The 27,356-nt window shown below is 35.4% G+C and overlaps 1 protein-coding gene across 2 annotated transcripts in view; it reads right to left on the bottom strand.

The window, feature by feature from the left end:
* PTPRC (protein tyrosine phosphatase, receptor type, C) overlaps positions 1-27,356 on the bottom strand; it is a 121,413-nt gene that overhangs the window by 52,864 nt on the left and 41,193 nt on the right. The window contains exons 3-8 of one of the 2 annotated variants that reach the window (XM_011931695.1): positions 13,502-13,528; positions 8,587-8,784; positions 5,796-5,936; positions 2,961-3,104; positions 2,137-2,211; positions 1,004-1,030 (exon numbers count right to left, since the gene is read on the bottom strand). In XM_011931695.1, coding sequence (XP_011787085.1) covers positions 1,004-1,030; positions 2,137-2,211; positions 2,961-3,104; positions 5,796-5,936; positions 8,587-8,784; positions 13,502-13,528 — 612 coding nt within the window. The remainder of the gene's footprint in view (positions 1-1,003; positions 1,031-2,136; positions 2,212-2,960; positions 3,105-5,795; positions 5,937-8,586; positions 8,785-13,501; positions 13,529-27,356) is intronic. The other variant, XM_011931696.1, reaches the window with a different exon arrangement.

The raw sequence follows: 27,356 nt of genomic DNA, 5'->3' as shown, positions 1-27,356 counted from the left end.
AAAGAAAAGGAGAAAGAAAGAAAGAAAAAAGAAAAGAAAAGAAAAGAAGGAAGGAAGGAAAGAAAGAAGAAAAGAAAACTCCAAGTGGTTCCATATTACTTAAGTGAAGAACATAAGGAGGCAATGATGCAAGAAGAGAGGAGGAGAGGTGAGTAACAACATGATTATAAAAGATAATATTAATTAAACAGACATATGAAGGCCACTCTTTACACTAAATGTATGGAAAGCTACTGAAGGCAGTGACTCCAGTGGTGAGACTTAGAAATGAAAGGAGAAATAAGCCCTGACCGTGAAGAACCACTTTGCTTCAACTGAGAATCAAGGAAGAAAATGAGAAAAAAAAAAAAGAGAGACAAACTGTTTTCAGGTATCTGCTTTGAACCAGCCCCTAACAAGCAAGACACAAAGAGAGAGAAAGAAAGATTTTTCTTCTTGATAAGCTTTGAAGGTATTATCCACATTTTATATTTATCATCACACTGAATCCTTGTACTCCCCCCGTGCACCAACAAACTTGCTGTCATTTCATTTTTTTTTTCAAATACCTAAACTAAAATTAAGTGGCTTCACCAAAGTTGTCTAATTGGAAAATTTAGTTTTCAACTCTTATTTTGGATTCCAGGGTTATATGTGCAAGTTTGTTACAAAGGTATATTGCATGATGCTGGGGTTTGCAGTAAAATTGAATTCAACACCCAGGAAGTAGGCATAGTTCCCAATATAGGTAGTTTTCCAACCCCTGCCTTCCTCCCTCCATCATCGCTCTTGTATTTCCCAGTGTCTATCATTCCCAACTCTATGTCCCTGTGTAGCGAGTACACATCCTGGTACTCAAATCTAGGTCTGAATGTAAAATCAAAACATCTTACTACTAGAGATACTAGCTCTTAAAATTTGAGACTAGTCATTGGTGAGAAATTAGAGCCAGCGAGTTAAAGAAAGATGTAATTAAAGTGCTATCCCAAAGTGAGGTATGCTGATTCTAAGTAAATAAACTTACCACATGTTGGCTTAGATGGAGTAGTAGCTGTAATGGAGGAAAAAAGAATGTAAATTACTAAAATTTTGCTTTAGACTGTCTGCCATATCATTTTGGGTAAAGCTGATTTACAGTACTTCTACTTCACAAAGTCTATCTAGTTAGATTTAACAGAATATGAAGAATTTGCCTAGTACAGGTTTTCATTTCAAAACTTAAAGCATTATAAAGGAGTGAGCTAATTCTATAAACTTTTTCATGAATATACCCAATAAATGCAATTAGCAATATTAAGACTTTTAGGTACACATCTAATTGCGGTATGGCAACATGGCTGAAGATTCACACAGCCAAAAATATTTTAAAGGTCTTAATTTGTTTGATTAGTCTTGATGTCAATTTATATAATTATAACTCCCACAGTACGAAGTTCATACTTTTTGTTTACAAAAAAAAAAAAAAAAGTCAGAGAAAAGGCAAGGACTGCTTCATTCTCTAGATTAGCTTTTGTAAGCTCTTTGCCCATCTACTAGATCCAGGGTAACAAATTGCTCTCTCAACAAATCGAGTAGTGTCTTGTGTGGGTGTATGCATTTCAGTGAATGATTGGGAGAACATGTGCTTTGTGTAAGCTAAGAGATCTCTGTTCATCTCGATTCTGGGTTGGACGAATCTGGGGAGAATGGTGGGCTTGCAAGCTCTGATCAGCTTACTTGCTGATTCACAGATACCAGCATTGCTGTAGCCACCTGTCAATGTCTCTTTCCTTTATCTCCACACCCTCTCACTGCTTAACTGGAACTCTGCAGTCAGCCCTCTGCTGCTCACTGCTTGCAATGGACAGCCCCTTTGACGGGCCTGTTCTTTCCCATACCAAGACCTATACCCCTGAGAGAAAAAGTTCCAGTAGATGTGGTTATTTCTCACACATGTTTTCTGATGGATTATGACAGTAACAATTATATCCTGATCTCATCAGCTGTTGCACTGCTAAGCAGAGAAATATCTTCCTGCTCTTCCATCACCCTCAGGATTCAAACACTTAATGCAACTTAAAGAAAGGAGCCTGAGGTAGAGTGGGTAGAAGGCCCTTGTGAGAGCACATCACCAGGCACGTGGGGATTGTGTGGCTGCATGACTGAGGGTAACATCACCTATTGTTGGGGTTGAAATGACAGTGCTTCCAGAAGGGCTCAGAGTGGTTGTTTCAGAGGCATTAAGGTAGGAATCTGCAAGAAAATGAACAGGAGAATAAAAGTTAATGTGTTTGTTATATTAAAAGGTGAAAGAAAAACTCTTTAGCAAAGATAATTTCCTGATGGAATCTTTTCTCTATGAGTCCTCGTTTGATTTGACGTTTGCTTGTTTTAAAAATAATAAAGTGAATCAAAGATTTATTTCGAGTCATTTAAACTGAACATTGTGTAAGTTGAGGGAAAGCTATTCATTCCTTGATATAATTCTTAGTTGATGTGCAATCTTCCTCAAACTATTCATTTCCCTTTCATTCGCGGCTTTGCATATTTGGATTCTAATAAGGGCCACAATTACTCTTTTTAAATATTTATTACCTACCAGATTTTACATATTCAGTCATCACGTTAATATTTTGAAAGGAGTGTTATTATGTCCATTTTTACACAAAGCAAATCTGACATACAGAAAGTATTAGTAATTTGCCCTATAATCAGCTAGGAAGTTGAAGAAACTGGATTTGATCCCAGAGCTATATGACATTAAGGCTTATTATTGATTCTTCTTTGTCATGGACTTTTGTAATGTTAATAATAAAATAAAATATGCCCAGAAAAAGCTTACTGGCAAGTTTCTTTTGCGTAATTTGGTGTTAGTACGTGAACATTTGTAAAACAAGAAACCTGCAAATAATATTTGGCACAAAATAAAAGAGCTGCATTAAAGTTTTGAGTTTCCATTTCATTATCTATAACTGAAGACACCTAGAGCACCATAGTCAGACCTGAGGTGTTCGCTGTGATGGTGGTGTTGGAGGTGCGTGCAGGTAAGGCAGCAGAGCTGTTGCGTGCAGGGATGAGGGTGGTTGCCAATGGGGAAATTGGGTCTGTAGGAAAGGCGCTGGCTGTACTCCTCTCTCCTGGGACATCTGCAATCAGAAGGCCCATCAGTACTGTCAGTTGTGTCTGTCATGCAAGGACAATAGTCAGATAGCCAACATAAGCACAATTACTAAAGTTAAGGCAAAGAAACAAACCTTCAAGTCCTTCTGCTATACCACGACACATATATTCTACAGAACCACACCAAAAACACCAGGGCTTATGAGAAAGATGACTTTAGGGGCAGACAACTGGAAACCTATGTGGCTTCATAATCAGAGCACAACTTAAAATAAATAAATAAATAAATAAATATATAGTTTGGACAGCCCAAGAAGTCTAAAATGCTGGGCTGCAGGCTGCCTTAGGCAATATAAAAAATGCATCAAAGCTATAGAGACAGGTGCTGTCTTAGTGGTACTGAGACCACGTAGATGGAGGTAGAGCTCTGAGTGTGAAAGGTTGGCACAGGAGGAAGTGCAACTTGATACATGCTGAGAGCCTTGCAGGCACACACCTCTCTGGGGAGGGATCCCTGGGTGCAGGTGCTCAGTTTTAATTTTCTTAAAATAGAGCTGAATGGGATCCTGCCTGTGCCACAGCATGAGCTCAAAGGTTTTCTTTTTTTTCCTTTCCAGCTGAAGGTTACAATTCTACTTTCACAATTCAGGCTCCCCTAGCCAGGAAAAATCAAATTGGCTTGAAATTCAACAAGCTCCACATTACAGTGGCATCATTCTCTTGTTTTCCAATCACATAGGGGCTAATTGGTATAGAATCTTGTGTTGTAGCCAAAGAAACTGCACATTGTACTGGGTTAGAACTTTTCATTGTCAGGCTTCAAATTATGTAAGGTATTTTACATCATTGTCCAACATCACATCCAGAATTACAGCACAGGCAATCAATGTATATTCATTTGGTGCCTACTAGATGACTAGCACTATGCTAGTTGCCATGGAAAAAGCAAAATAAATATGAGCTACCCTCTATTCAAGAGCTTGTTGGGTTATTTTCTGTCAAGATTCCTGGGGTCATCAGTTTAATGACGTGAGATTAATCTCACATTTGCAGGCAGAGTCTGTATTTCAGCAGTGATACATGCATGCATGTTCTGAACATGGCTTTGATTTGAGCATGCAGGTGTCTACCAGTTACAAATGCAGTACGGTCTATAATTTCACACATACATTCCATTAGAATTGAAAATGCATCTTCCAAATAATTGAGCATGGGTTCTCAGCTCAGTCTTCAAAAGCCGCTAAACCACAAAATTTAACTAAACCATAGAACAGAATAAGCAACATAAACATGAGGTTTTCCATTCTGGATCTCCAGAGGAGGGCTTCGGCAGAACATGCAGAAGAGTGAGGAAAGCTCATTTATTCATCTTTTAAAAAACTCATTCAGACATAGAACTGGCCCTCCGCGGAGTTTTGAAAGCAGCCTTTTTCCACCTTCTTTTCCACACTCCTCTCACTCACTTGTTCTGTTCTCCCCTCTCCAGCAGACCCTGCTCCCAAGCTGTTTTGAGGCTTCCACTCTCAACCTCCCCAGACTCCCTACCTTCCCCCCTCCTCACTTGAAAACTTCTCTTCTCTTGTTATGCAGGTACTCTCAGTGGTGGTTATGGGTGGCATTTACAATTTTAATTAGGTTGATTAATCCTAATAGATTTTTAATCAGTGGAATTAGCCACTTTAAGAGGAATAATTCCTTCATCAGGACAGAGCAGACTAGTCTGTGTGACAATTAGCCCCCAGGGGTCAGTCCCCTTTTGTTATTTTACAGTTTCTGCCCTTCCACAATTTCGGGTTCTGTGGTTTTGCTAAAAGCTCCAAATGTTTTTATTGTGGTTCCCATGGCAGCCGGACTGGGTGGAATGAGGCAGGTGAGGGCGGCTCTTCTCCCACTCGTTTAAAGAGGGTGGATTGTCTGAAATGATTTTTATGCCAAGGGCGCAGTTTTAATACAGCAAAATAATAATTATTCTATATGATGTGCTTGATTCCTACCTAAATAAGACCATGTTCCTGCCAGCTACATAGGTCTACCATTTATATCTTTAACTTTCAAGCGCTTAGATCGCTGAAATTACATATGCGACTGTGTGGATTTGCGATCTGACAAAAAACATACTTGCTTTTTTGTATATAAAAGGGCACCACGAAGTGATGTGGAGATTAATTTTGAAAAGAAAAGGGAGGAAATATTTTGTACTGTTGTTATAAACACAGTGATGCCATCCTGAAAGATTCTTGATGTTTGAATGGGAAACAAAACCATTGATTTCTTTTTTCTCATTCGGTAAATAACAGTTTCATTGTGGTTACAATTTCTCACTGCCCTTCATTGATAATAGGAGTCACTCTTCAGCCTGTTTTTTGTTGGTGCAAAGTCTTTAAGTAAAGATTTATGCATGTTATTTCTTACTTCTAACAAAAAGTTTTCCTTGCAGAATAATTGCCTAAAATATATAAAAAATAGACTGCCCTGAATAACTCTTTCCTCCTGAGAAGATTTTTGCTGTAGTCTCACAATTCTCATTATTATTTCATCTCTACTAAAAAGACATTTGTTCTGTGGTTTCACATTCCTAAGAGTGACTGAAATTCCAAATTCATCAACTAACAGTAGCTGCACGTTAAATAAATGGTTAGATTTCCTCACACCATTCTTAAATACAGGTAGTCGTCTTGCACTCTTCATATTTGCACAAGTCTAAAGGACCCGCAAACCTGAGATATCATTGCTGCCTGGGGTAGGGCTGAGTGTGGCATTGGCGGCGGAGCCGCTGAGTGTCTGCGTGTCAGTTCCAGTAGAGGGCGTCTGCGAGTCTGCATGCGTGGGAAGGTGAGGCGTCTGTGCTGATGAAACACCTAAGGTAGGAAAGTGAGATCATTACATCAATCTTCCCCCACTGGAGATGAATAATTTATTAAGAGGTTATAAGGAGCAAATTGCGATTATAGTTTACCAAACTGTGAAGTGACCGAATCTGTTAAAATGTATCTGTCAGTATTTAAATTTGCTTGACTGGAAAGTGACAGGCACCTGAGTCCTCTATTTACATATCCTTGGGAGGTTTCCTGAGCTGGATGCAGCTACAGAGAATTCGTGTTTCCAGGTGGCTTTACTGACTTTCAAATCACTAGGAGCTTTCTGAATTCTCCATCAACTCTACAAACTGACAGATGCAACATTTCTTTGTAGGCAGAATAAGAAAGGAATCTTCCAATATACTAGTATCTCTTACAAATTACAAAGAAAAGAAGAAATTTAAAAATGGACAAGAGATGTGACAGACATCTACCTAATATACACAAGGGCCAAAAGGTATATGAAAAAATGTTCAGTGTTACGAACAATTTTTTAAATGTAAATCAACATGAAATATTTCTAACTAGCATACTGGCAGAGTTTGAAAAGGTTGATAATATCTAGTGTTTGAAAACATGTGGAAACAATCTCACATGTCCATGCTTACACACACAGACTCTCACATACTCACAAAATCACATGTTGAGAGCCTGGAGGATATACAACAATGGTTAAAAAGGTATCTTTAAGGAACAGAATTTAAAGGGATGGTATTTTCATTGTGTGTCTTTTAAGCACATATGAAGTATACACTTTATATACTTTACTCCTATATGTATATATGTATAGGTATGTATATATAGGATTAAAGTATATACACACACAATACATACATATATTTTATATATATTTAACAGTATATACAAATATATATACACATATACCCATCTATATTGAAAATGTTTTGAAATAGTCATAAACTATTCTTATAAAATTACATAATTAAATTTAATGTTATGCACATGGATGGTTATTGTAACCATTTTCAAAAATGAACAATTTTGAATAGTGTATATAATATTCTTAGAAATACGGACTAAAGGATTTGTCCCCAATTATATCAATAAATGAAAAAATTGCATTCAGCAGTATAAATCAATCATAATCATAAATTAAATAACTCATATAGACTTTATTCCAATAGATAATTGAAATATGACCTGATGAAAAGATTATTTTCTAGAAAAGAAAGTGTGTTTTTATTTGAAAGCATAAACTTTTCTAGGTAATTTCACCATCAGTATTATTTTGCTAGAGCAAATCAGTATTTTAAAATTATTCATCCTTATTTTCAATCTATTCTACTTTAAACCTTTCTCATATTGTGCTCTATCTGTACATTTATGGCTTAAGTGGTTTTAGATTTTTAAAATGTGGAAATGAAAGTTAGGAATGTCGCATGTTTTTACTCGTATATGTGACATGAAATACAGAACCTTCAAAAGGAAAACTCTATGTAACACTACTCAGGCAACAAAGAAAATAATAAAATAGCATAAGATGTTCTACTAGTCATCAGCACCTGCATCCTTGCCTTCCTTTTGTAAAAATTGTGGGCAATGTGTTGAAATTTTTACAGTGTTTAGACAGGTCCTAGTCACTACTCTGCTATGGTGACAGGAAAACAAATGGAAGATTAAATGCACAGTCTTGTACTGTAGGAAGGCACTGACCGTTTATTTAACTGCTTACTATATCCAATAAACTTCATCAGTATGGTACTCAAAATACTTTGAAGTACCCTAAACAAAATTTCTGTGATGGTGTTATATATGCTTGTTTTTTCAAATGAAGATAAATGGCATTGTTAAACAGTTCAAATAGCTTAGTATCTTTTATCAAAGTATGTCTATAAACCTGTTTGTCCAAAAAAATGTCAACATAACACATTATTTCAGGAAAGCATGAACACTCTCCTGACAGTAAATTTGAGTACTGAATACACTGGCAGACCTGTTGCTGAACATTAAATGAGCATATACTTATATCAGCATTGTAAGGAGCATCAGTGTCCCTCCTTGGCAAAAATATCTCTCACATCAATCTGATTTTTTCTGGGAACATGGCTACATTGCCTTTAATTTTACCAGTAGAACTCACAACCTTAATTAAAAATGTTTTCAATAATGCAAATCGTCTTAAAAGAAACTCCAATAACAAAATTGGGTTGTCAATTCTCAGAATGGATTTAAAAATAAAACATTCTCTATCTTCAACAATTTTTGGATGAAGAGAATGTAGAATGAAACCAAGAAATGGGAAGATTCCCGTTTAATCCACCTTCCAAGGAGAGCAGGACTGATAATCTCTGAACTTGGGAAATTCTCATCTGTCCGGGTGGCAGGAAGCCAAGTGGGAGAATCATGGAGAGTGTGTATAGATTAGAGGATACTAGAACAAATTTCCCTCCTGATTGGCCTTGGAGATCTTGCCTTCCTCCTTTTCTCTCTCTACTCCCTAACAACATGCATTAATTACTTTGGTCGATCTATATTTCACAGATACTAATTTTCTGCAATTTCTGCACTTCAACAAAATCACATCCTCAGAAATTGTGAAAATAATTTAAAGACAAGTTTTACTGATAACTTTAGAATTTTTTAAATGACGTTGCCCTGATATTTAAGTTAACAACTTTTGTGTGCCAACCTGTCGTATTAAAAGCACTAGCGTTATCCAAAGAGTCCCGGGATACTTGGGCTGAAGTATTGTCTGAACTAAGAGGAGTTGTGGTCTCTGAGAAGTCATTTTCTCTTTCAGAGATGCTTGCGGGTGAGAATGCAGTGGTGTGAGTAGGTAAGGGGTCACTTGAAAGTGGAACACTGGGCATCATTGTCGTTCTCGGTCCTGTTAAATTAATGGAAAATGGAAGAAGGACAAAATAAATATGTGAATCATATCCCAAATGTATGCTCATCCCAGTATACTAACTCCCCAGTCCATTATAGTGTGTATGTACATATATCTACACATACATACACACACACCATACAGAAGTATATGTATATGGTGTGTATATGTATTCATAAATATATATACACAAATATACATGCATATGTACAAATATTGATGCATACAGAGATACATATAATATATAGACACAGAGATACATATAATATATAGACACAGATCTAAAACAAGTTACAGAACATTGGCTAAAGATAAAAATGGGGAAATGAAATTGAAAGCAGCTTCTCACCTACCCAAAGCAATTGCATTCAGAAGGATGAAGCATAATGGGTAAAGATGATTAAAAAAATTAAAAAGTTGTAGATAAAGAAAAGGATAAAGAAAGGCAAAGTTAGAAGATTTTTAAGAGAGCTAGGGTTTCAGGAGAAAAAAATGAAAGACAAAACTTCTATTTATTCATGGATATATATACACACATATATTTGAGACAGAGCCTCATTTTGTCACCAGGCTGGAGTGCGGTGGTGTGATCATGGCTCACTGCAACCTCCAACTCCCTGGTTCAAGCGATTCTCCTGCCTCAGCCTCCCGAGTAGCTGGGATTACAGGCATACACCACCACATCCAGCTAATTTTTGTATTTTTAGTAGAGACGGGGTTTCACCGTGTTGGCCAGGATGGTCTCGATCTCCTGACCTCATGATCCACCCGCCTCAACCTCCCAAAGTGCTGGGATTACAGGTGTGAGCCACCACGCCCGGCCTATTCATGGATTCTTAAAAAAATAAATTAAATGCAAACAAAGCAATGAAAATGTGTGTAAAGGACTGAAAAATGAAACTCACAACTAGGTTTACAAACAACCAAAGTCTACAGAAATGTCTTTGACTTCATGATAACAAAGAGATACAAGTTAAAATACTGAAATAATTTCCACAGTTCAAGTTTCTTTAAAAAGAGGAAAATATGTCACAAAGTAGTAGTGGAATAAGTTTATGCACAGTTGACATGAGTGTACAATGGTAAAAAAAAAAAAAAAATTCTGCAGGGCAAATTAGCACTATTGATTAAAGTCCTTTAAAATTTTTTCACACTCTTTTGCTGAAAAAAGTGGTTTTCTTTATAAAAGAAAAGAAAAATACACCAAATTTGTTAAAAAAGAAAAAACTCATGTGATCTCTGCATGCTGGGATTATAAAGATGTATTTAATTTTTTTTTTTTTTTTTTGCTTAACGTATATTTACTTTTTGAAAAGCAAAAAAAAATTTAAAAAATATTTAATTAGGCAAAAACTGAGCTATATCACACAACAAGTAATAATTAATTCAGTTCAACAAGATTGGGTAAAAGACAATGGCATAAATATGGAAAAAGGGAGAGAATAAGAAAGATACTAGAAAAGGAGTAGCGATGATAGGACAGAAAAGAGTTAAGAATGAAAATTGCAATGTTACTCAATAGAGAAGAAAATGAAAATAGTATTAAAAACAGCTTTATTCATTAGTATCAAAGTTAAAGTTAATTTTTACTAAATACAGAAAAAATTCATCTTAATTATATTGTACTTCAGCAATGTCAATACACATGAAATGTTGCAGAACTATTCTGTGATTACAGAAATGCAAAATGATCATAGACTTGTTATGTGTGTTATTTTCCAATGAAAAACTTTAATCTCTAGATTTTTATAACCAAATACCTCACAAATAAATCCATCAAACTTTTACTCATAATTACATGCCAGCATATCCAACTAAGTACAGTAATAGGATAGTAACTACCTCTAGTCTTCAGTGTAAAATCAGGTTTAACTTAGTAGTTTTTCATCTGCTATGCATTGAATAAAAGAAAGGGAGGAGGCCGGGCGTGGTGGCTCACGCCTGTAATCCCAGCACTTTGGGAGGCCGAGGCTGGTGGATCACGAGGTCTGGAGATCCAGACCATCCTGGCTAACATGGTGAAACCCTGTCTCTACTAAAAAAAATACAAAAAATTAGCTGGGCGAGGTGGTGGCGCCTGTAGTCCCAGCTACTCAGGAGTCTGAGGTGGGAGAATGGCGTGTACCCGGGAGGCAGAGCTTGCAGTGAACCCAGATCGTGCCACTGCACTTCAGCCTGGGCAACAGAGTGAGACCCCATCTCAAAAAAAAAGAAAGGGAGGGAGAGAGGGTGGGAGAAAAGAAAGGAAAAGAGAAGTGGATGGGAGTAAGGTAGTGGAAAGAAAGTAGGAAAGAAGGGAGGGAGGAAGGAAGCAGAGAGTTTAGAATTCTTTCTATTCACATTAAGTCACTGTCATCATTATAGATGATTTTTATAATGACAATTGTAATTTTGCCATTATAAAAGATTGACAATTATTAATTTGTTATTTTTAGGTTAAACCAATTCTGGTGTCTGAGGGCTTCCAATGATCCCTGTTGCTTTGAGAGAAATGTTGCCACAAGTTCCCTTTATCGTCCACTATCATTCTTTTATTAAATGTGAATTACAAACAGACCAGAAAGAAAATCATGCAACATTCTCCTTATAATAGTATGTGATGATTAATATAGAGTGTCAACTTGATTGGATTGAAGGATGCAAAGTATTGTTTCTGGGTGTGCCTGTGAGAGTATTGCCAAAGGAGATTAACATTTGAGTCAGTGGACTGGGGGAGGCAGATCCTCCCCACCATCCCCCCAACCTCCGCCCAATGTGAGTGGGCATCATCCAATCAACTGCCAGCGAGGCTAGAAAAAGCAGTCACAAGAAGGTAGGAGAAGTGGGCTTGCTGAGTCTTCTGGTCTTCATCTTTTTCTCCTGCTTTCTGCTTCCTGCTCTTGAACATCAGACTCCAAGTTCTTCAGCTTTTGTACTCTTGGACTTACTCCAGTGATTTGCCAGGGTTCTTGGGCCTTTGGCCACTGACTGAAGGCTGCACTGTCAGCTTCCCTGCTTTTGAGGTTTTGGGACTCCAACTGGCTTCCTTGCTCCTCAGCTTGCAGACAGCCTATTGTGGGACTTCACCTTGTGATTGTAAGTCAATACTCCTTAATAAACTATCCCTCACATACACATCTCTCCTATTAGTTCTGTCCCTCTAGAGAATCCTGACTAATACATAATACCATGCTATTTTGATGAGTAGTATTCCTGAAGATACTTCTAGCCAAGCAAATTCAGTCCCAGATGTAGGAAGAAAGGTTTTCAGAGAACCACTCTCCTTCATATCTTTGCACACATCTTAAGTTCAATTCACATTCCCTTTCACAAATAAGAATTTAAAATTAGAAAACCTGACTCAATTGACAATTCCACATTGTTCTTGAACCTCCACTTTGCAAATTCTCCTGGTTTCCATTGATGACATTGTTGTGGCCAATATTTGGGAAAGATCACTTTCCTTTGCATTTTGGTTAACAGTTTTAACTTACCGGGTTTCATCACTTGGAGGCTTGTCATAATACAGTGAATTCAGAGATAACAGAAACTCCCTCAATAAGGTGATGAGTCATCTGCCGTTTTAAAGAATCACTCCCCATTCTACTTTATACCCATCCCTTTTCTGCAAAAATAACCAGCTGGTATGGTTGAGATGAATCAATCTTCTGTAAAAGTTGGAGATACTAAGTTGCATTTGAGTAGGTAGCATAAACTAATAACAATCTACTATGCAGGAATGACTTATATTTTTTGATAAAACATCACTGTCATGCTAAAAAACTGTAAAATTATGTTAGACTTTTTTAAAAAATAAGGAAATATAGTTCTTATGCAGATTCAGAAGTGTTTTTGTTAGTATTTTCATGGTTATTTGTTTTCTTCATTTGGACTGAATTTTTATTTAATGCCAAAAATAATCATTTTAATAACCCAATTTCATGATATGTTGAATGTACGTTAGTTGGCACTGTACATTACTATATTAAATCAAAATTGCTTTCATGAATTTACTTACCTTCTTAATGCATACTGTCAACCATATGATTATACAGGAAATAAATAATACATTTTCAGTAACATCATTTAAGTGATGTGATTTTTTAACCATCTGCAATTTAATTTTCTCTCTTATTTTGCATGTACTATGTATGAACTTATTTGCAGCATCTCCGTTTTTTAAATTTAATTTATCTCAGGATCAAGACATTTATTAGGACTATTAATTGAATTGTTCAGTAGAATTTGAAAATTATTATTTAAAAATGTCTTAATAGTCTCAAAGGTTTTGTATACCATTGAAAAAAGTACCATACTCTTAAAGAAATATAGACATATACAAATCTATTATCTACATATCTATAACATAGATCGATAACTCTTAACCTGTTTTCAGACTATACAATTTTGTGATCTAACTTAAATGCATTTATTTGTAGTCTTAAAATATTAAAAGAGAGTAGAAACCTGTTGTGTGATTTACTGTCAAGTTCAGGGAAAGTTACTATTTATACACAAAACATATATACAAATTTAATAGCAGATTTAGGTAGTTATTAAACTTTATAACATATAAGCAGAAAGTTTAAGAACAAGTGAATGTCAAGAATCATTCATGATTATAAAATTTATCCGTACAAATAATTTTGGTGATAATAATATAAAATTGTTATTAAATATATACACTTTGCAACAAGAATATAAAATTAGTAAAAATACAAATATTAATTCTTACCAGTGGGGGAAGGTGTTGAGCCTTGCCCTGCAAAGAAGAAACAAAAATCTCTTAGAAAATTTCAAATTTCATTCATATTCATGTAAACATATATTAGATTTTTACATGTACCTCAAGCTTATGATAGAACATTCACCAAGTGGCAATTTTCAGTAGCTTTTACCCTAATGAAACTATATTCCCTCTCTTAATATCATGTTTACAAAGCCCAAATATGTCAAAATTATGTTATTTATTTTTTGAATACCCAGGCTAAATCAGAAACATAACAGACTAAAGGATCACTATCAGGATTAATTTCAAACCTGCAAAAGACTTTTGAAAAACTTTTGAAACATTTTTTTCCCAAATACATTCATTTATTTAGATAATGATGATTAATTGAGCACCTATTTTGTACCAGACATTATGTTACATGCTAGGGATATAATATGACCAACATATAAAAATTCCCTGCCCTCAATGAGCTCAATTTAGTGTGAGATATGAACAAAAACAATCAATACAGCGTGATGACAAGTGAGACAGAATGTGCTAAAGGAGCACATAACAGGATCATCTTATTTATATTTCCAGGGTTGGTGGTTGGCTGGTAGAGGAGTTGATACAGAGGGTTTCTTGGATGTATTTAAGCTACGATCTAAAGGATTGCATAGAGCTAGATTGGTCCCAGAGGAATAAGAAGCTGGGATTTATCTTACAGGCTTTAGATATCCATTAGAGGGATGTCTTTAACAGGAGGCCTAATGAAGAAACATTTGAATTTTAGATCAACCTTTCAGAAAATGGAAAATGGGTTATTAGAGAGCAAAGGTGAGGGCAGGAAAATCAGGAGACTAAAACCAAAGCAAAACAGACAGAGATGATGTCCTACATAAGAAGAATTGTACCCCAAAAGAAAGGATGGGGGAAAAGGACCTATGAAACACTTAAGAATCACCAAGACTTTGTAAATCCTTGCAAGTGAGAATAAAGGAGAAAGAGTAATACGGAAAATATCTCAACTGATAGTTTAACATGCTAGTGAGTTGCAGTTTCACTGAACTTAAGAAATAATAAACAATGAGTAGAGAGAGGTGAATTGGAATTTGCTTGAGATTCCATGTGAAAATGTTTGATAGCATTTGAACACAGAGGTTCGTAGCTCATGCTATACATCTGGTTTGATGCTATAGATCAGCATACAGATACATTTTACAGCTACGGAGGTGAAGGAGATCACCAAACTATGTAAAAGAGAAGAGTCCTATCAGGTGAACCCCACCCCCGATATTCAACGTGGGTTCTTTTCTAATTCCCTAAGTGCCAGCTGGTCTGAGAAATAAAGGGAAAGGGTACGAGAGAGAAATTTTAAAGCTGGGTGTCCGGGGGAGACATCATATGTCGGCAGGTTCCGTGATGCCCCCTGAGCCGTAAAACCAGCAAGTTTTTATTAGTGATTTTCAAAAGGGGAGGGAGTGAACGAATAGGGTGTGGGTCACAGAGATCCCATGTTTCACAAGGTAATAAAATATCACAAAGCAAATGGAGGCAGGGCGAGATCACAGGACCACAGGAAGGGGCAAAATTAAAATTGCTAATGAAGTTTCTGGCAGGCATTGTCATTGATAACATCTTATCAGGAGACAGGGTTTGAGAGCAGACAACCCGTCTGATCAAAATTTATTAGGTGGGAATTTTCTCTTCCTAATAAGCCTGGGAGCCCTATGGGAGACTGGGACTTATTTCATCCCTTTGTCTACAACAGTAAAAGACAGCCACCCCCAAAGCGGCCATTTTAGAGGCCTACCCTCAGGGGCGCATTCTCTTTCTCAAGAATGCTCCTTGATGAGAAAAAGAATCCAGTGATATTTCTCCTATTTGCTTTTGAAAGAAGAGAAATACGGCTCTGTTCTGCCTGGCTTACTGGCAGTCAGAATTTAAGGTTATCTCTCATGTTCCCCAAACATTGCTGTTATCCTGTTCTTTTTTCAAGGTGCCCAGATTTCATATTGTTCAAACACACATGCTCTATAAACAATTTGTGCAGTTAATGCAATGATCACAGGGTCCTGAGGCGACATACATCCTCCTCAGTTTACAAAGATGATGGGATTAAGAGATTAAAGTAGACAGGCATAGGAAATCACAAGGGTATTGATTGGGGAAGTGGTAAGTGTCCATGAAATCTACACAATTTGTCAGAGATTGCAGTAAAGACAGGCGTAAGAAATTATAGAAGTATTAGTTTGGGAAACTAATAAATGCCCATGAAATCTTCACAATTTATGTTCTTCTGCCATGGCTTCAGCCAGTCGCTCCATCTGGGGTCCCTGACTTCCCACAACAGTGTCCAAGATAGAATCCTGAAGTTCAGTGAATATTAAGGAGGGAGCCAGCATAGGTAATCAAATTTTCCAAGTAGGAGAAAAACTGTAGCAAACAGGAATAAAGAGTAGAGGGTGTTTCAAGAAGGAAGTGGTTGAAGTCAAATAATATGGGGATTAACATGCGGGATAAACATGGAAGATTAACATGGGTCAACTGGATTTATCATCTGGGTTTGTGGAAATGTTGAAAAGAGCAGCTTTCTTGGCATGATGTGAACTAGATTCAGTCTACAGTGAAGTGTAATGTTTTCATCCCTCATCTTAGTAAATGTCTACTTAAAAGATTCTAAAGTTCTTTTCCAAATGACAGCAAACTCAGATTGTTCACTTAAGGTGACTTCCTGCCTTTATATTTTATCTTCTGAGAACAAACTGATGTGAAAACATTTTCTTCCTTCAGAGTTGCCGTCAGAGGAGCATCACTCAGTATTTTTCAATGACATTCCCTGGTTTATTCCTTGAAGTAAAATGTATTTTTATATCATTGATGGGTGATACATAATTATTAACATATTTACTTTCTTATTTTCTCATTGTATTTCTCTATTTTTCTTAATAATTCATACTTAAATATTGTTTTTAATTGATATTGTTTGTATTTTTGTCCCTTTTCTTATCTAGTTAACTTTTATCTTTCTGTTTCATGTAAACTATTATTATGTTTATTTTACCATTAACAGTGTTCCCACTCTTCTTATTTGTTCTTATTTCTCTCTAAATTAAGCTCTAAGGATTGTGTTGGTTTGCAAAAGTGGTAATAAGAAAAAATATTAGTATAGTAATAACTAATACCTCTCGTGTTTGAAATGAAAGGAAGTGTCCTTTGTTGTTTGTGAAGAACACAACATATCGCCAAATTTAAAATATCCAAGTTGCTTTTGAGTGTGTGAACATACTTTATACAACACATATATCTTTTTTATCTGAGAAATACATGAGCTCTTAAGTATCTAAAATTATGTTGATATGCCCCTTCTCATGCAAGCACCTAATTCCTTGGAACTTGAAACAAGTTAATTTAGTTCACTTAGGTTCAAGAAACATATATTTTTGTGCTGGGCTGCTGTTAGAGACTAGGTTCAAACATGATCAAAGCATGATCCTTGCCCTCGAAAAGCTTATAATCCATAAGAGACATATATCCAATTATCTGCAAAAACATTTCAGTCGTGGATACACCTGATTAAGACTAATAATCAAAATTGCTCCCATCAACATCAACATGAATCACATAATAAGAGGAAGAGGAGGAGAGAAAGAGAAGCAGCTGTAGCCAAGAGTTTTGTGTATAAGAAGTGATTCATAAGTAATTGTTGGATTCTTTTAAGGAGAAACCAAACAGATCTAATGATAACAGCTTTAGAAGAAGAGTCAAGGAGCAAGCATTGTAGACCTTGAAAAGGAGATTGAACTTTTTCCTCAGAATGATGGAAGCCATTGGATCAATTAATACAGAGGAGAAATCAGAAAGCAAATTTGATGACAGAAAAGAGGAATCTTAATGTTACCTGCATCACTAATTTCACAGACCACCATGTTCTATTGTTCTGATTTACTTCCTTGTTGTCACCAAAATGTGTAGCACCAACTATATAGAGCGTTTCATAAAAGAAAATTATAATTCATCATCTGTTTACTACAGAAATGAGAAGAAAAATGCTGGGACACTATGTGAAGCTATTTCTTTTTGAACAAAAGAACTGTGAATACCTGAGTAAATATACTAGAACTGTTTCCAACTAGTACACTATTCATCAGACTACATACATGTTCCATGTCTCAGAGAGATTAATAAACTTCCAAGTGATCCAAAAGCAATGAGTTTTTTAAAAGAAATACATGATGTATAGTATTTTAATCTAACTTCTGAAAAGAAGGACAAGAGGTAAATTACCAAAATGGAGAAGACTGTTTCTAATGATTTACTTTGTTAAATAATGATTTAAAAATGATATTTTATTATTATTAATTGTTAATATGTATTGAGTGTTTACTGGGTGCCAGGTACTATACTAAGTCTTTTGCTTATGTTTTTTTCTTAAGCATCACAAAAACCCTAAGAAGCTTGGAAAAGTCAAGTGTCTTGGCCAAGTTCACAAGGCCAGTTTAGTATATGTGAGCCAGACTTGAACCTGAGCCTGTCTGACTTTACAGGCCATACGCTCACTCATCAGGTATCCCTCTTTTTCTGTCAACTTGTCTTGACAGCCTTTCCTCTTCATATGAAATTTTAAGCATGAAAATCTTTTAGAGAAGGTGTTTATTAAAAACTCATAAGCTAAGTAAAAATGCATCTTAATCATAATTTGACTGCAAGTAAATTACTAGTAGTACTACAAATGCTAAAATAACCTTGACCCTAAAAATAGATATGCAGATTAAATCATAATATGCTGAGTGAATGCTCTATAATGGTACAAACAAATATTAGAGAAAACTCAGAGGTGTGTCAACTTAATTTATTACAGAATATTGTTTTGACAGGAAAGTCAACCAAACTACACTAATATCAAGCACAATTATTAAAATTTACAGATTTTTTGTTTAGATGTTAAGAGGTTTCTGGAGCTAGAGGACAGAATAACAGGCATATATATATATTTTTTCCTGAACTCATCATTGTTTCATATTCAAAATTTCCTCAAATCTTTTCATCTTTAATGCAGCAAAATTTAACATCCTTGGAAAACAGTATAATATCTAAAGATCTAACATTTTCCTTTCTTCTATGTTCATGCTTACTTCCCATAAAGGCCCCTTGAATTGAATATGTGTTTATTTATACACCGATTTATCACTGGCCCTGATTCTAAATTCCTCCACTGAGTGATTTTTAGGCTACACTAAAACATTGTAATCTATGTTTTATTTCATTTTTATATACTGTTTCAAATATGCACGCGAACACACACACACACACACACGCACACATGCCCCACACCATTTTGTCTTTTTAAAACAAAATTCCAAGACTTCAGCATCACTGTTTATACTTAGTGTAAAACTAAACTCACTTGTCCTCATGGTCATAAAATCCCTATAAACAGATTTTTAGTTTTGGTAAGACTTTTAGTCAACATGATACATGACATAAAAGTGTTTTTGTCCTTGAAAAAAACACATAGAATCAATTTAAAATAAAAATTTAAAGTTAAAAACTACTTCAAAATTTAAGCCAATGCCCTTAAGAATATAATGTAGACACTAGAGTAATGCAACTTGAAGCAACATATCAATTTTAACAAGCCGTGTGCACTAGATTACATAAGTCTATGTTTTCAATCTTTTTAATATTAAAAATTTTAGCAGTCTTAAAATCCCAAGTCCGTCTTTTGTTTATTTAAAACACCTACATAACATCCAAAGGACATGCCCCCCAAAAATGATCTAATGATTTTGTGTGTGTGTGTGTGTGTGTGTGTGTGTATTTGCTCTTGTATTTTTTTTTTTTAATTATACTTTAAGTTCTAGGGTACATGTGCACAATATGCAGGTTTGTTACATATGTATAAATGTGCCATATTGGTGTGCTGCACCCATCAACTCATCAGCACCCATCAACTCGTCATTTACATCAGTTATAACTCCCAATGCCATCCTTCCCCTCTCCCCCCTCCCCAGTAGGCCCCAGTGTGTGATGTTCCCCTTCCCATGTCCAAGTGTTCTCATTGTTCAATTCCCACCTATGAGTGAGAACATGCGGTGTTCGGTTTTCTGTTCTTGCGAAAGTTTGCTGAGAATGACGGTTTCCAGCTGCACCCATGTCCCTAAAAAGGACACGAACTCATCCTTTTTTATGGCTGCATAGTATTCCATGGTGTATATGTGCCACATTTTCTTAATCCAGTCTGTCACTATTCACAATAGCAAAGACTTGGAATCAACCCATCTAATGATTTTTATATCAATGTTAGCAATACACTAACAAATACTTTGGTGGAGAATGCCTTTATATTAAATAAGGTAGGGGGTAGGTGAAGGTGCTTAACTACTTAGAGAAAACTATACAACCAAATATCTGCAATAATTTATTAATATCTCTATCATATTTTAATTCTTCCTAAACTACATGAGCAATGACTTCAATTGTCTGTTGCACTTCATATGTGCAAACATTATCAAACATTACCAAAATCATAGATAGAAGCTACTGTGTTGAATCTTCACTGATAGAAAAAAAGACCTGATGAGATCGGTTGTGGCCAGGCACAGTGGTTCACACCTGGAATCCGAGCACTTTGGGAGGGAGACGCAGGTGGATCACTTGAGCCAAGTGATCCAGGCTGGGCAACATGTAAAACCTCATCTCTACTAAAAACACAAAAATCAGCCAGGTGTGGTGATGTGCACCTATAGTTCCAGCTACTTGGGAGGCTAAGCCCAGGAGTGGGGGTTGAGGCTGTAGTGAGATGTGATGGTGCCACTGCACTCCAGCCTGGGTGACAGAGTGAGACCCTGACTCAAAACCAAAAAACAACAACAAAAAAGATTGGTCGTATAAGATATTCAACTATTTCATGACCTATCCATTTAGACTGGAGTATATGGTTAAATGTTATTCTGCTTGTCCAGTGCAAAACAAATGAACTGATGTAGCTACCTAATTTGTTTTATGTATGTAGACAGCCTTGTACTCTACCCTAGTTCCTGTATTACTTAAAAGTGAGAATATATTCTTAGTGGAGTCAGAGAGATCTGGGAAGAGCAAATAAAATTTTTGCATAAAGTACTTAATAACTAGTGCACAATAAATATTTATTTAATATTTGGAGATTATTTAATGCAAATTACACTACAATATATGTAAACATTCTTTATGAACAATACTGGGAAGGTGTGGAAAATAGGTAAAGAAAAACATGTGAAATAGCAATGGAAATTAAGAGGGCACATGTGTAGGTGTGGTGACAATAAAGAGAAGGCACCACTGTTTATCAAAGTAGAAACTGCACTGAGCTTTCTCTTAAATTCTATGAACACATCAAATCAATATAAAATAAAACACAGAAAAATATCTAGTGTTCTACAGTGACTACATTCTACACTTTAACTTTTATTTTTTAGGGATGAAATTTTTTACATTTTTTAAAACTTAAAAGCCTTGTGTTTTCATTAGCCAAAGGAGTATTTAGTAATATTTCAGTAGGTGGCACCATAGCACTAAAAATCTGTAAATTATCTAAGAGCTCTTTTTCCCATTATAATCCTGTTGTGAATCACCAACGGAATTGACTAGATACATTAAACAGATGAAAATGTAGATAACAGAACATTTGATCTTCAAAGCTGTGTTATTCTAACACACGTATTGTTACTGAATTTACCTTTCCCAATATGTTTCTTTTACAACTCAAAATGTTTAAATGATGACAAATCAAAGTTACCTTGAAGTCACACCCCTAAGTCCCCGATCAGAGATTTCAGCAAAAACTAGGAATCAATTTGAGTGAAAACGGCATTTCAAAAGACATACTTGGGCTTTAAATACCACCCGTTCTCCCTATCCCCTAAAAAAAATGGGATGCTATTTCCAAGGGAATTTAAATCTGTCTAGTTCTGCAAATCTGGGAAAAGTACAAGGGCAGAAGGGTAAAATAGAATAGATGAAATAAATACTTATTCTCAGCATCTGCCCTAAAATGAATGATAGCATGTTTTGAAGGTTGAGAATGCATACTTGACCTCCATAAACATAAAAGCTGTACAAAAGTGGAAAAAAGCAAATCAAGACAAAAAATAAGGGTCAGCTGAAACAGATATGTATGGCTTTCCTTTCTTAGCAATGCATGATAATAATAAAGTATACAATAAAAATAAGAGAATTACACTTTTCTTTATGCTGGAAATCTGCTATATGATCCACAGACAATAACTCTAACAAATCATATTAAATTATCAAGTATTTATGGAGTAAGCACTCTGGCCAGTGACAAACCAGGTGTTATGATTTCAGAAAACCACAGGAAACAGTCTTTTCTACCCTCCATTAGCTTAATCAGTAAATATAATAATGATAGCAACAGTTTACTGAAATGTTACATAGCAGACATTATGCACACCTCTTTATATATATGTGTGTGTGTATATATATAATATATATATGTATTTTTTTCCTTTAAACATCCCAGCAAGTCAATGAGTTAGCATTATTTATCCTTTTTTATAGGAAATGAAACTGAGACCTAAAAGAGTTAAGTAAATGTAAGTAAATTGCTCACAGGCACACATGAGGCAAGTGTTAGATTTGAAGCAGTGTCTACTTAATAATTTTCTTATTCTTTATGTAGACTTTATGTTAAAATATTGTATATATTAATATTATGTTTGGAATCTCGTGAGTAAAGCACTTTCTGCTTATCATCAGAAAATAATTCCAAAGATTTCTACTCAGACAGAAGCAAAGGATTTTAGTGATTATTGACACACAGTTCATTCGATAGGAAACTAAGACTCAGTGAGTTTAGTGCCTTTCTGATTTCATTCAGTCTAGTTAAGGCACGTGAATTTATGAGCTCCACCAATGTCCAGAGAATTTCAACATCCCTTTGTTGAGGCCTTTTATTAAATACAAATGGACATCCCAGAAACACTAGACCAAAGCCTCTAATAAGAAATAAAGATGGAGCTCAAATAAACAAAAGATGGACTTGGGAGAATGAGGCAATGCAAGGAGCAAAAGAAAGGATAACCAACTACAATTCGTATTTTCGGAAATGATAAAACATTGCATCCCTGAACAAAGAGCAAGAGGTTATAAAAAGCAACATTTCAAGATCAAGAGAAGAAGTCAACAGATACTGGCAAAAATCTTTTTTTTTTTTTTTAAAGAAAGAGCACTACAATAAAAGATAACATTTAAAAATCACAAAATATCAAGAGAGGGGTGGGAGCAAAAGACTGTTCTTATTTACTCTAGGCCTTACAGTACTATTTAAACTTTCAAATTATAGACATACATTTTAAATAATAATGCAAATAATAAATAAAAATATCATTATGTAAAGCAGAACTGAGAATAAACAAGGCAAGTTTTGGGGGCCATGAGAGGAATAAAATCAAATAATGAAAAAATTTTAAAGACAGCAATCATATCTGGTTGTCTCCCAGTGAATTATGGTGTCCAATATTTAAAATAATATTTTTTGCTTGTGAATACATATGAGTTTGTAAACAGACACCTCTAAAACTAGGAATGCATTTGTAGGTATTTTATACCTGGCCTAAAACATCATGTTATATATTTCAGGCATGTTGATTAACAAAACAATTAATGACAAAATTTTATAAAGGCTGCTAAATAACCATCTAAGAACAATCAATTACACTGCTTTTTTTCTGTTTTAAAATATTTATCTACAAGTCAGGGGGAAAATGATTATCACTTCCTGTGTAATGATGGTCAAATTGAAGTCTTTGATTTAGATATGTGTGCCTTTAAATATCCCATAGTCAAATCTGTTTCAGAAGTAATTCATGCTGCATACCCTTTGGAGATATTTATAAAGTGTGTTAATATATTAAAAGCATAGAGAAACTTATGTCACTTCATTTAGCTCAAGATCTCCTAAAAGTATTTGCCACAAACTCTTTTTTTCCCAAGGACATACTATAGGACACTTCTACGATGTAACTGCAATGTTTCTGAGAACATAGTTTACAAAATTCTGGCTTGTTATCAGTTATGTATATTTGTGTGTGTATAACCAGTATTATTATCCTGAGTAAGGTAAAATACCAATCCTTTATTTGTATTGATCCTGACTGGGCATATTTAAATATGATTAAAGGTGTATATTTCTGGGCTCCAACTCTGGAAAATCTGATTTAGTAGATTTGTGAGGTAGTGTGATCTGTGCACTGGTATTTTCTTAAAGCTCTGATGGTGATTGTGATGGAAACAAGGGTTAAGAACAACTGAGAAAGATGCTTCCTTATCCATATTTTCTTTTTAAACATTTTCCAGAATAGGTTTATTCCCATATTAATTGTGTTTTTGCTTCTTATGAAAATGTATGTTTTCATTTACCTAAATCCAGGGATATATACCTGATTTATGCAATATACTTCAGATAGCAAAAACCATTTAATTATATTAATCCCTTAGTAAGTATACATTTTTGTAGCTCTTTGCTTTCTCTAGGATCGGTTGTGAACATCATTAAAGAACAAAGAATCATCAAAAGATGTTTGCATAGGTGGTCAAATATTTTATTAGTGTATTTAGTGCTATCAACAGTGTTTACTATTTAATAAGCAGCTACTATGTGGATGACACTGTCTTAAATACTGTCACATATTATTTTATCTAATCATTGTAGAAATCCTACAAAGTAGACTGTATTCTCTTCTTTTCACAGATGAAAGTTCAAAATCATAAATACGTGTATACAAGGCTAAAGAACTTGTAGCAAAATGAGTCTAGATTTAAATGCAGATCTGTCTGACTCTAAAAACCCCCATGATTGTTCAACTACATTGCGCTATAAGGAAAAAATATTTAATGCTAAATCCAGTATTTGTGCTAAAGAACTATTAGGGACTCAAAAATGAGTAAATATTATGTATAACCATCAAAATGGGATTCAGAGTACCACACATTAAAATTTATTGTTAAAAAGTGCAAATTGCTGGACAATGACTACAAAAGGGATAGATTCTTATATTTCAGAAAAACAGGAGAGGAAAAGTGAACAGGCCTATGGCTGACAAAAATGGTAGCATGCACTTGTCTGTCCTTCAGTATTTTTACCCAAATCTTTAAGGAAAGAAAAACAGAACATGCTAAAAAAAAGTCATGATTTTATTATGTCTGTGCTTTGAAACAAAGCAAAACAAACAAAACCTTTTGCCGATCAACCTACACCTTGTAAAAGAAGTGGGGTGAGGAAAAGAATAGGTGAATGAAGCTCCCCATAGAAAATAACCAGTGCTAAGACAGTGAGTGTCTGTGAATTTAATCTAGTTCTGTAGAAATGTGTTTACAGCATCAACCACAACCCTTTCTAAATGAGCCAGGAGAGAAATCAAAATTGTACTTTTTTTGTGAACTAACTACAATATAATAAAAAATTAACAGAAAATGAATGTTAGATTGTAGGGAGTACACCTAATAGAAACTAATCTCCCATCTCACAAACAGAATCAAATGTCCGCTGAGGCTGCACAAAAGCCTTCCACTCCTAAAAGCCGAGAATAATAAAAGCAAAGGCTGATAAATGCACTGCTTATTTCTTCTTATTTCCCTTTAATGAAAACTCTGAACAGAAACACTTGGTTTACTTTCAAAATCATTAAAGGAACCCAGGCATAATGGGAAAAGCTACACTTTCAAATAGAAGAGGTTTTCAATGTGTTGTTCTCATAAGACTGCTGTTTGCACAGCTAAAAGCTAACAGCAGTGTCTTTACTGCTCTTGTGGTTTCTTCTCTTCGGTGTACTTCTGTTTTTCTTATTCTGAGTCTTTATAGGAAAGGAAGAGGCGCAGCTCATGCGGTTAAGCACACAGGCGCTACCAAATGGTGCAATAGGTTGCCATAGCACCAGCATAATCAGCCCTATCTCGGGGTTAAAACCACAACTTCTCTAGTTGACGTTGAAGCTGCCTGACTATACATTTAACTGCTACAAAATGCTGAATTTCCAGATTGATTTGTGTTTGCTTCAATAGAAATGTATTTCAAAAGTAAGGTTAGTTTTATTATGTGTTTTATTTCAGAAGCACTTCATTTTGAAAAGCACTCACAAATGGTATTTTAATGACAAAAATAAGTTAAACCCAATCTTATATTTAAAAACATAAAAAGTCACCGTTGATTTGTCCAGCAATTAAACTTTATTAATTCATTACATTATGAAACTTGGAGAAAATAGATCACAAAGAAAAAAGTAAGACCAAGTGTTTATTTGTAAACAGAACTCACATTCCTTTACCACTAGATAATGAAATGATAAAATATAGTCTAGGCAAGGATATTTCCTATTTGTTCAGAGACATTACCATCACATATGAAATACGACCCTACCAGTAGGAAACATGGCATTGCACCCTTTGCAAGCAAATGCACTGCGCTAAGTTGAACGGCTTCCTAGATACACACTTGATAGTCTCATGAAAGACAATGCCTGAAAAAAAAGACATGTGTAGAAACATCTTGCTGCCTTGTTAGATTCCCTAATACCCTGCAGCCCTAGTTGGTAACCGTTTTCCATGCTGTGTATTCCTACCAATTGTCTTACGTTCTGACTAAATAATTATTTCATAAGATGGAAAATATTAAAATAATATATTAACATTCATAAATAATAAATCCTGAAAAGGATAATGAGGTCCTTTTCATTTAACTTCTTTGGGAAAATTCATATTGGGCCAGCTCTTCATCCCTTTATACATCAGAAAGTGGTTTCTCGATCTTTAGTAAACAAGGAGCACTTACCAAATATCTACTATTTGATACATTATCATATATAATCCTCATAATATTTCTATGTGATAAGCATTATTAGTCTTGTTTTATAAAGGAAAAACGGAAGACACAGCTGGTTTAAATATATTGCTTCGAATATAGAGTAACAGTGCAAAAACTCAATCCCAGGTCTACTACAATCCAAAGCGCCTGCATTTCCTCCTAACTCCATAATGCTGCCTCCTGGGAATAGAGGATTCAGATTCATTTCACATCATTCTCCTGAATTTCGGTACCTAGTCCTTGAATTCCTAGTATCTGTGGTCTGTGGCTTCCTTTTACTTTCCATTGCCTTTACCCTGGTCCAGGTACTTATCATGTCCTATTTCAATAATGTTTATACTCAGTTTCTAAACTGACGACTTCCTGCATCCCTTCCCCATGCATGCTAGATACTGCCACATTGATCTACTTGTAAAATTCACTATGTGTCTCTTTCCTGTTAAAATATTTTAGTAGATTCCAAACTCTTTACTATTCACTTTACATCAATTCCTCTGAACTTTATATAACTTTACATCATTCCTCTTCAATTAAAAGGAGACTGTTGTAGCTTTTTTTTTTTTCTTTTTTTCTTTTATGAGAGTGTTTGCTCTGTGGCCCAGGCTGGAGTGTCGTGGCACTCTCTCAGTTCACTGCAACCTCCGCCTCCCGGGTTCAAGCGGTTCTCCTGCCTCAGCCTCCTGAGTAGATGATGGGATTACAAGCATGCACCACCACATCTGGCTAATATTTGTATTTTTAGTAGAGACAGGGCTTCACCATGTTGTCCAGGCTGGTCTTGAACTCCTGACCTCAAGTAATCCGCCCGCCTCGGCCTCCCAATGTTGTGGCTATCAAACAAGACAGTTTGTGAAGCCTTTAGTAATTTTTTTTTATTTTTTTTTTATTTTTTTTATTTTTTTGAGACGGAGTCTCGCTCTGTGGCCCAGGCTGGAGTGTAGTGGCCGGATCTCAGCTCACTGCAAGCTCCGCCTCCCGGCTTTGCGCCATTCTCCTGCCTCAGCCTCCCGAGTAGCTGGG

The sequence above is a fragment of the Colobus angolensis genome, unplaced genomic scaffold, assembly GCF_000951035.1.
Source record: "Colobus angolensis palliatus isolate OR3802 unplaced genomic scaffold, Cang.pa_1.0 Scaffold91, whole genome shotgun sequence".
NCBI classification, from domain to species: Eukaryota; Metazoa; Chordata; class Mammalia; order Primates; family Cercopithecidae; genus Colobus; species Colobus angolensis.
Note: the sequence above shows the minus strand (reverse complement) of the source record. Positions and strands in the feature narration are given on the sequence as shown.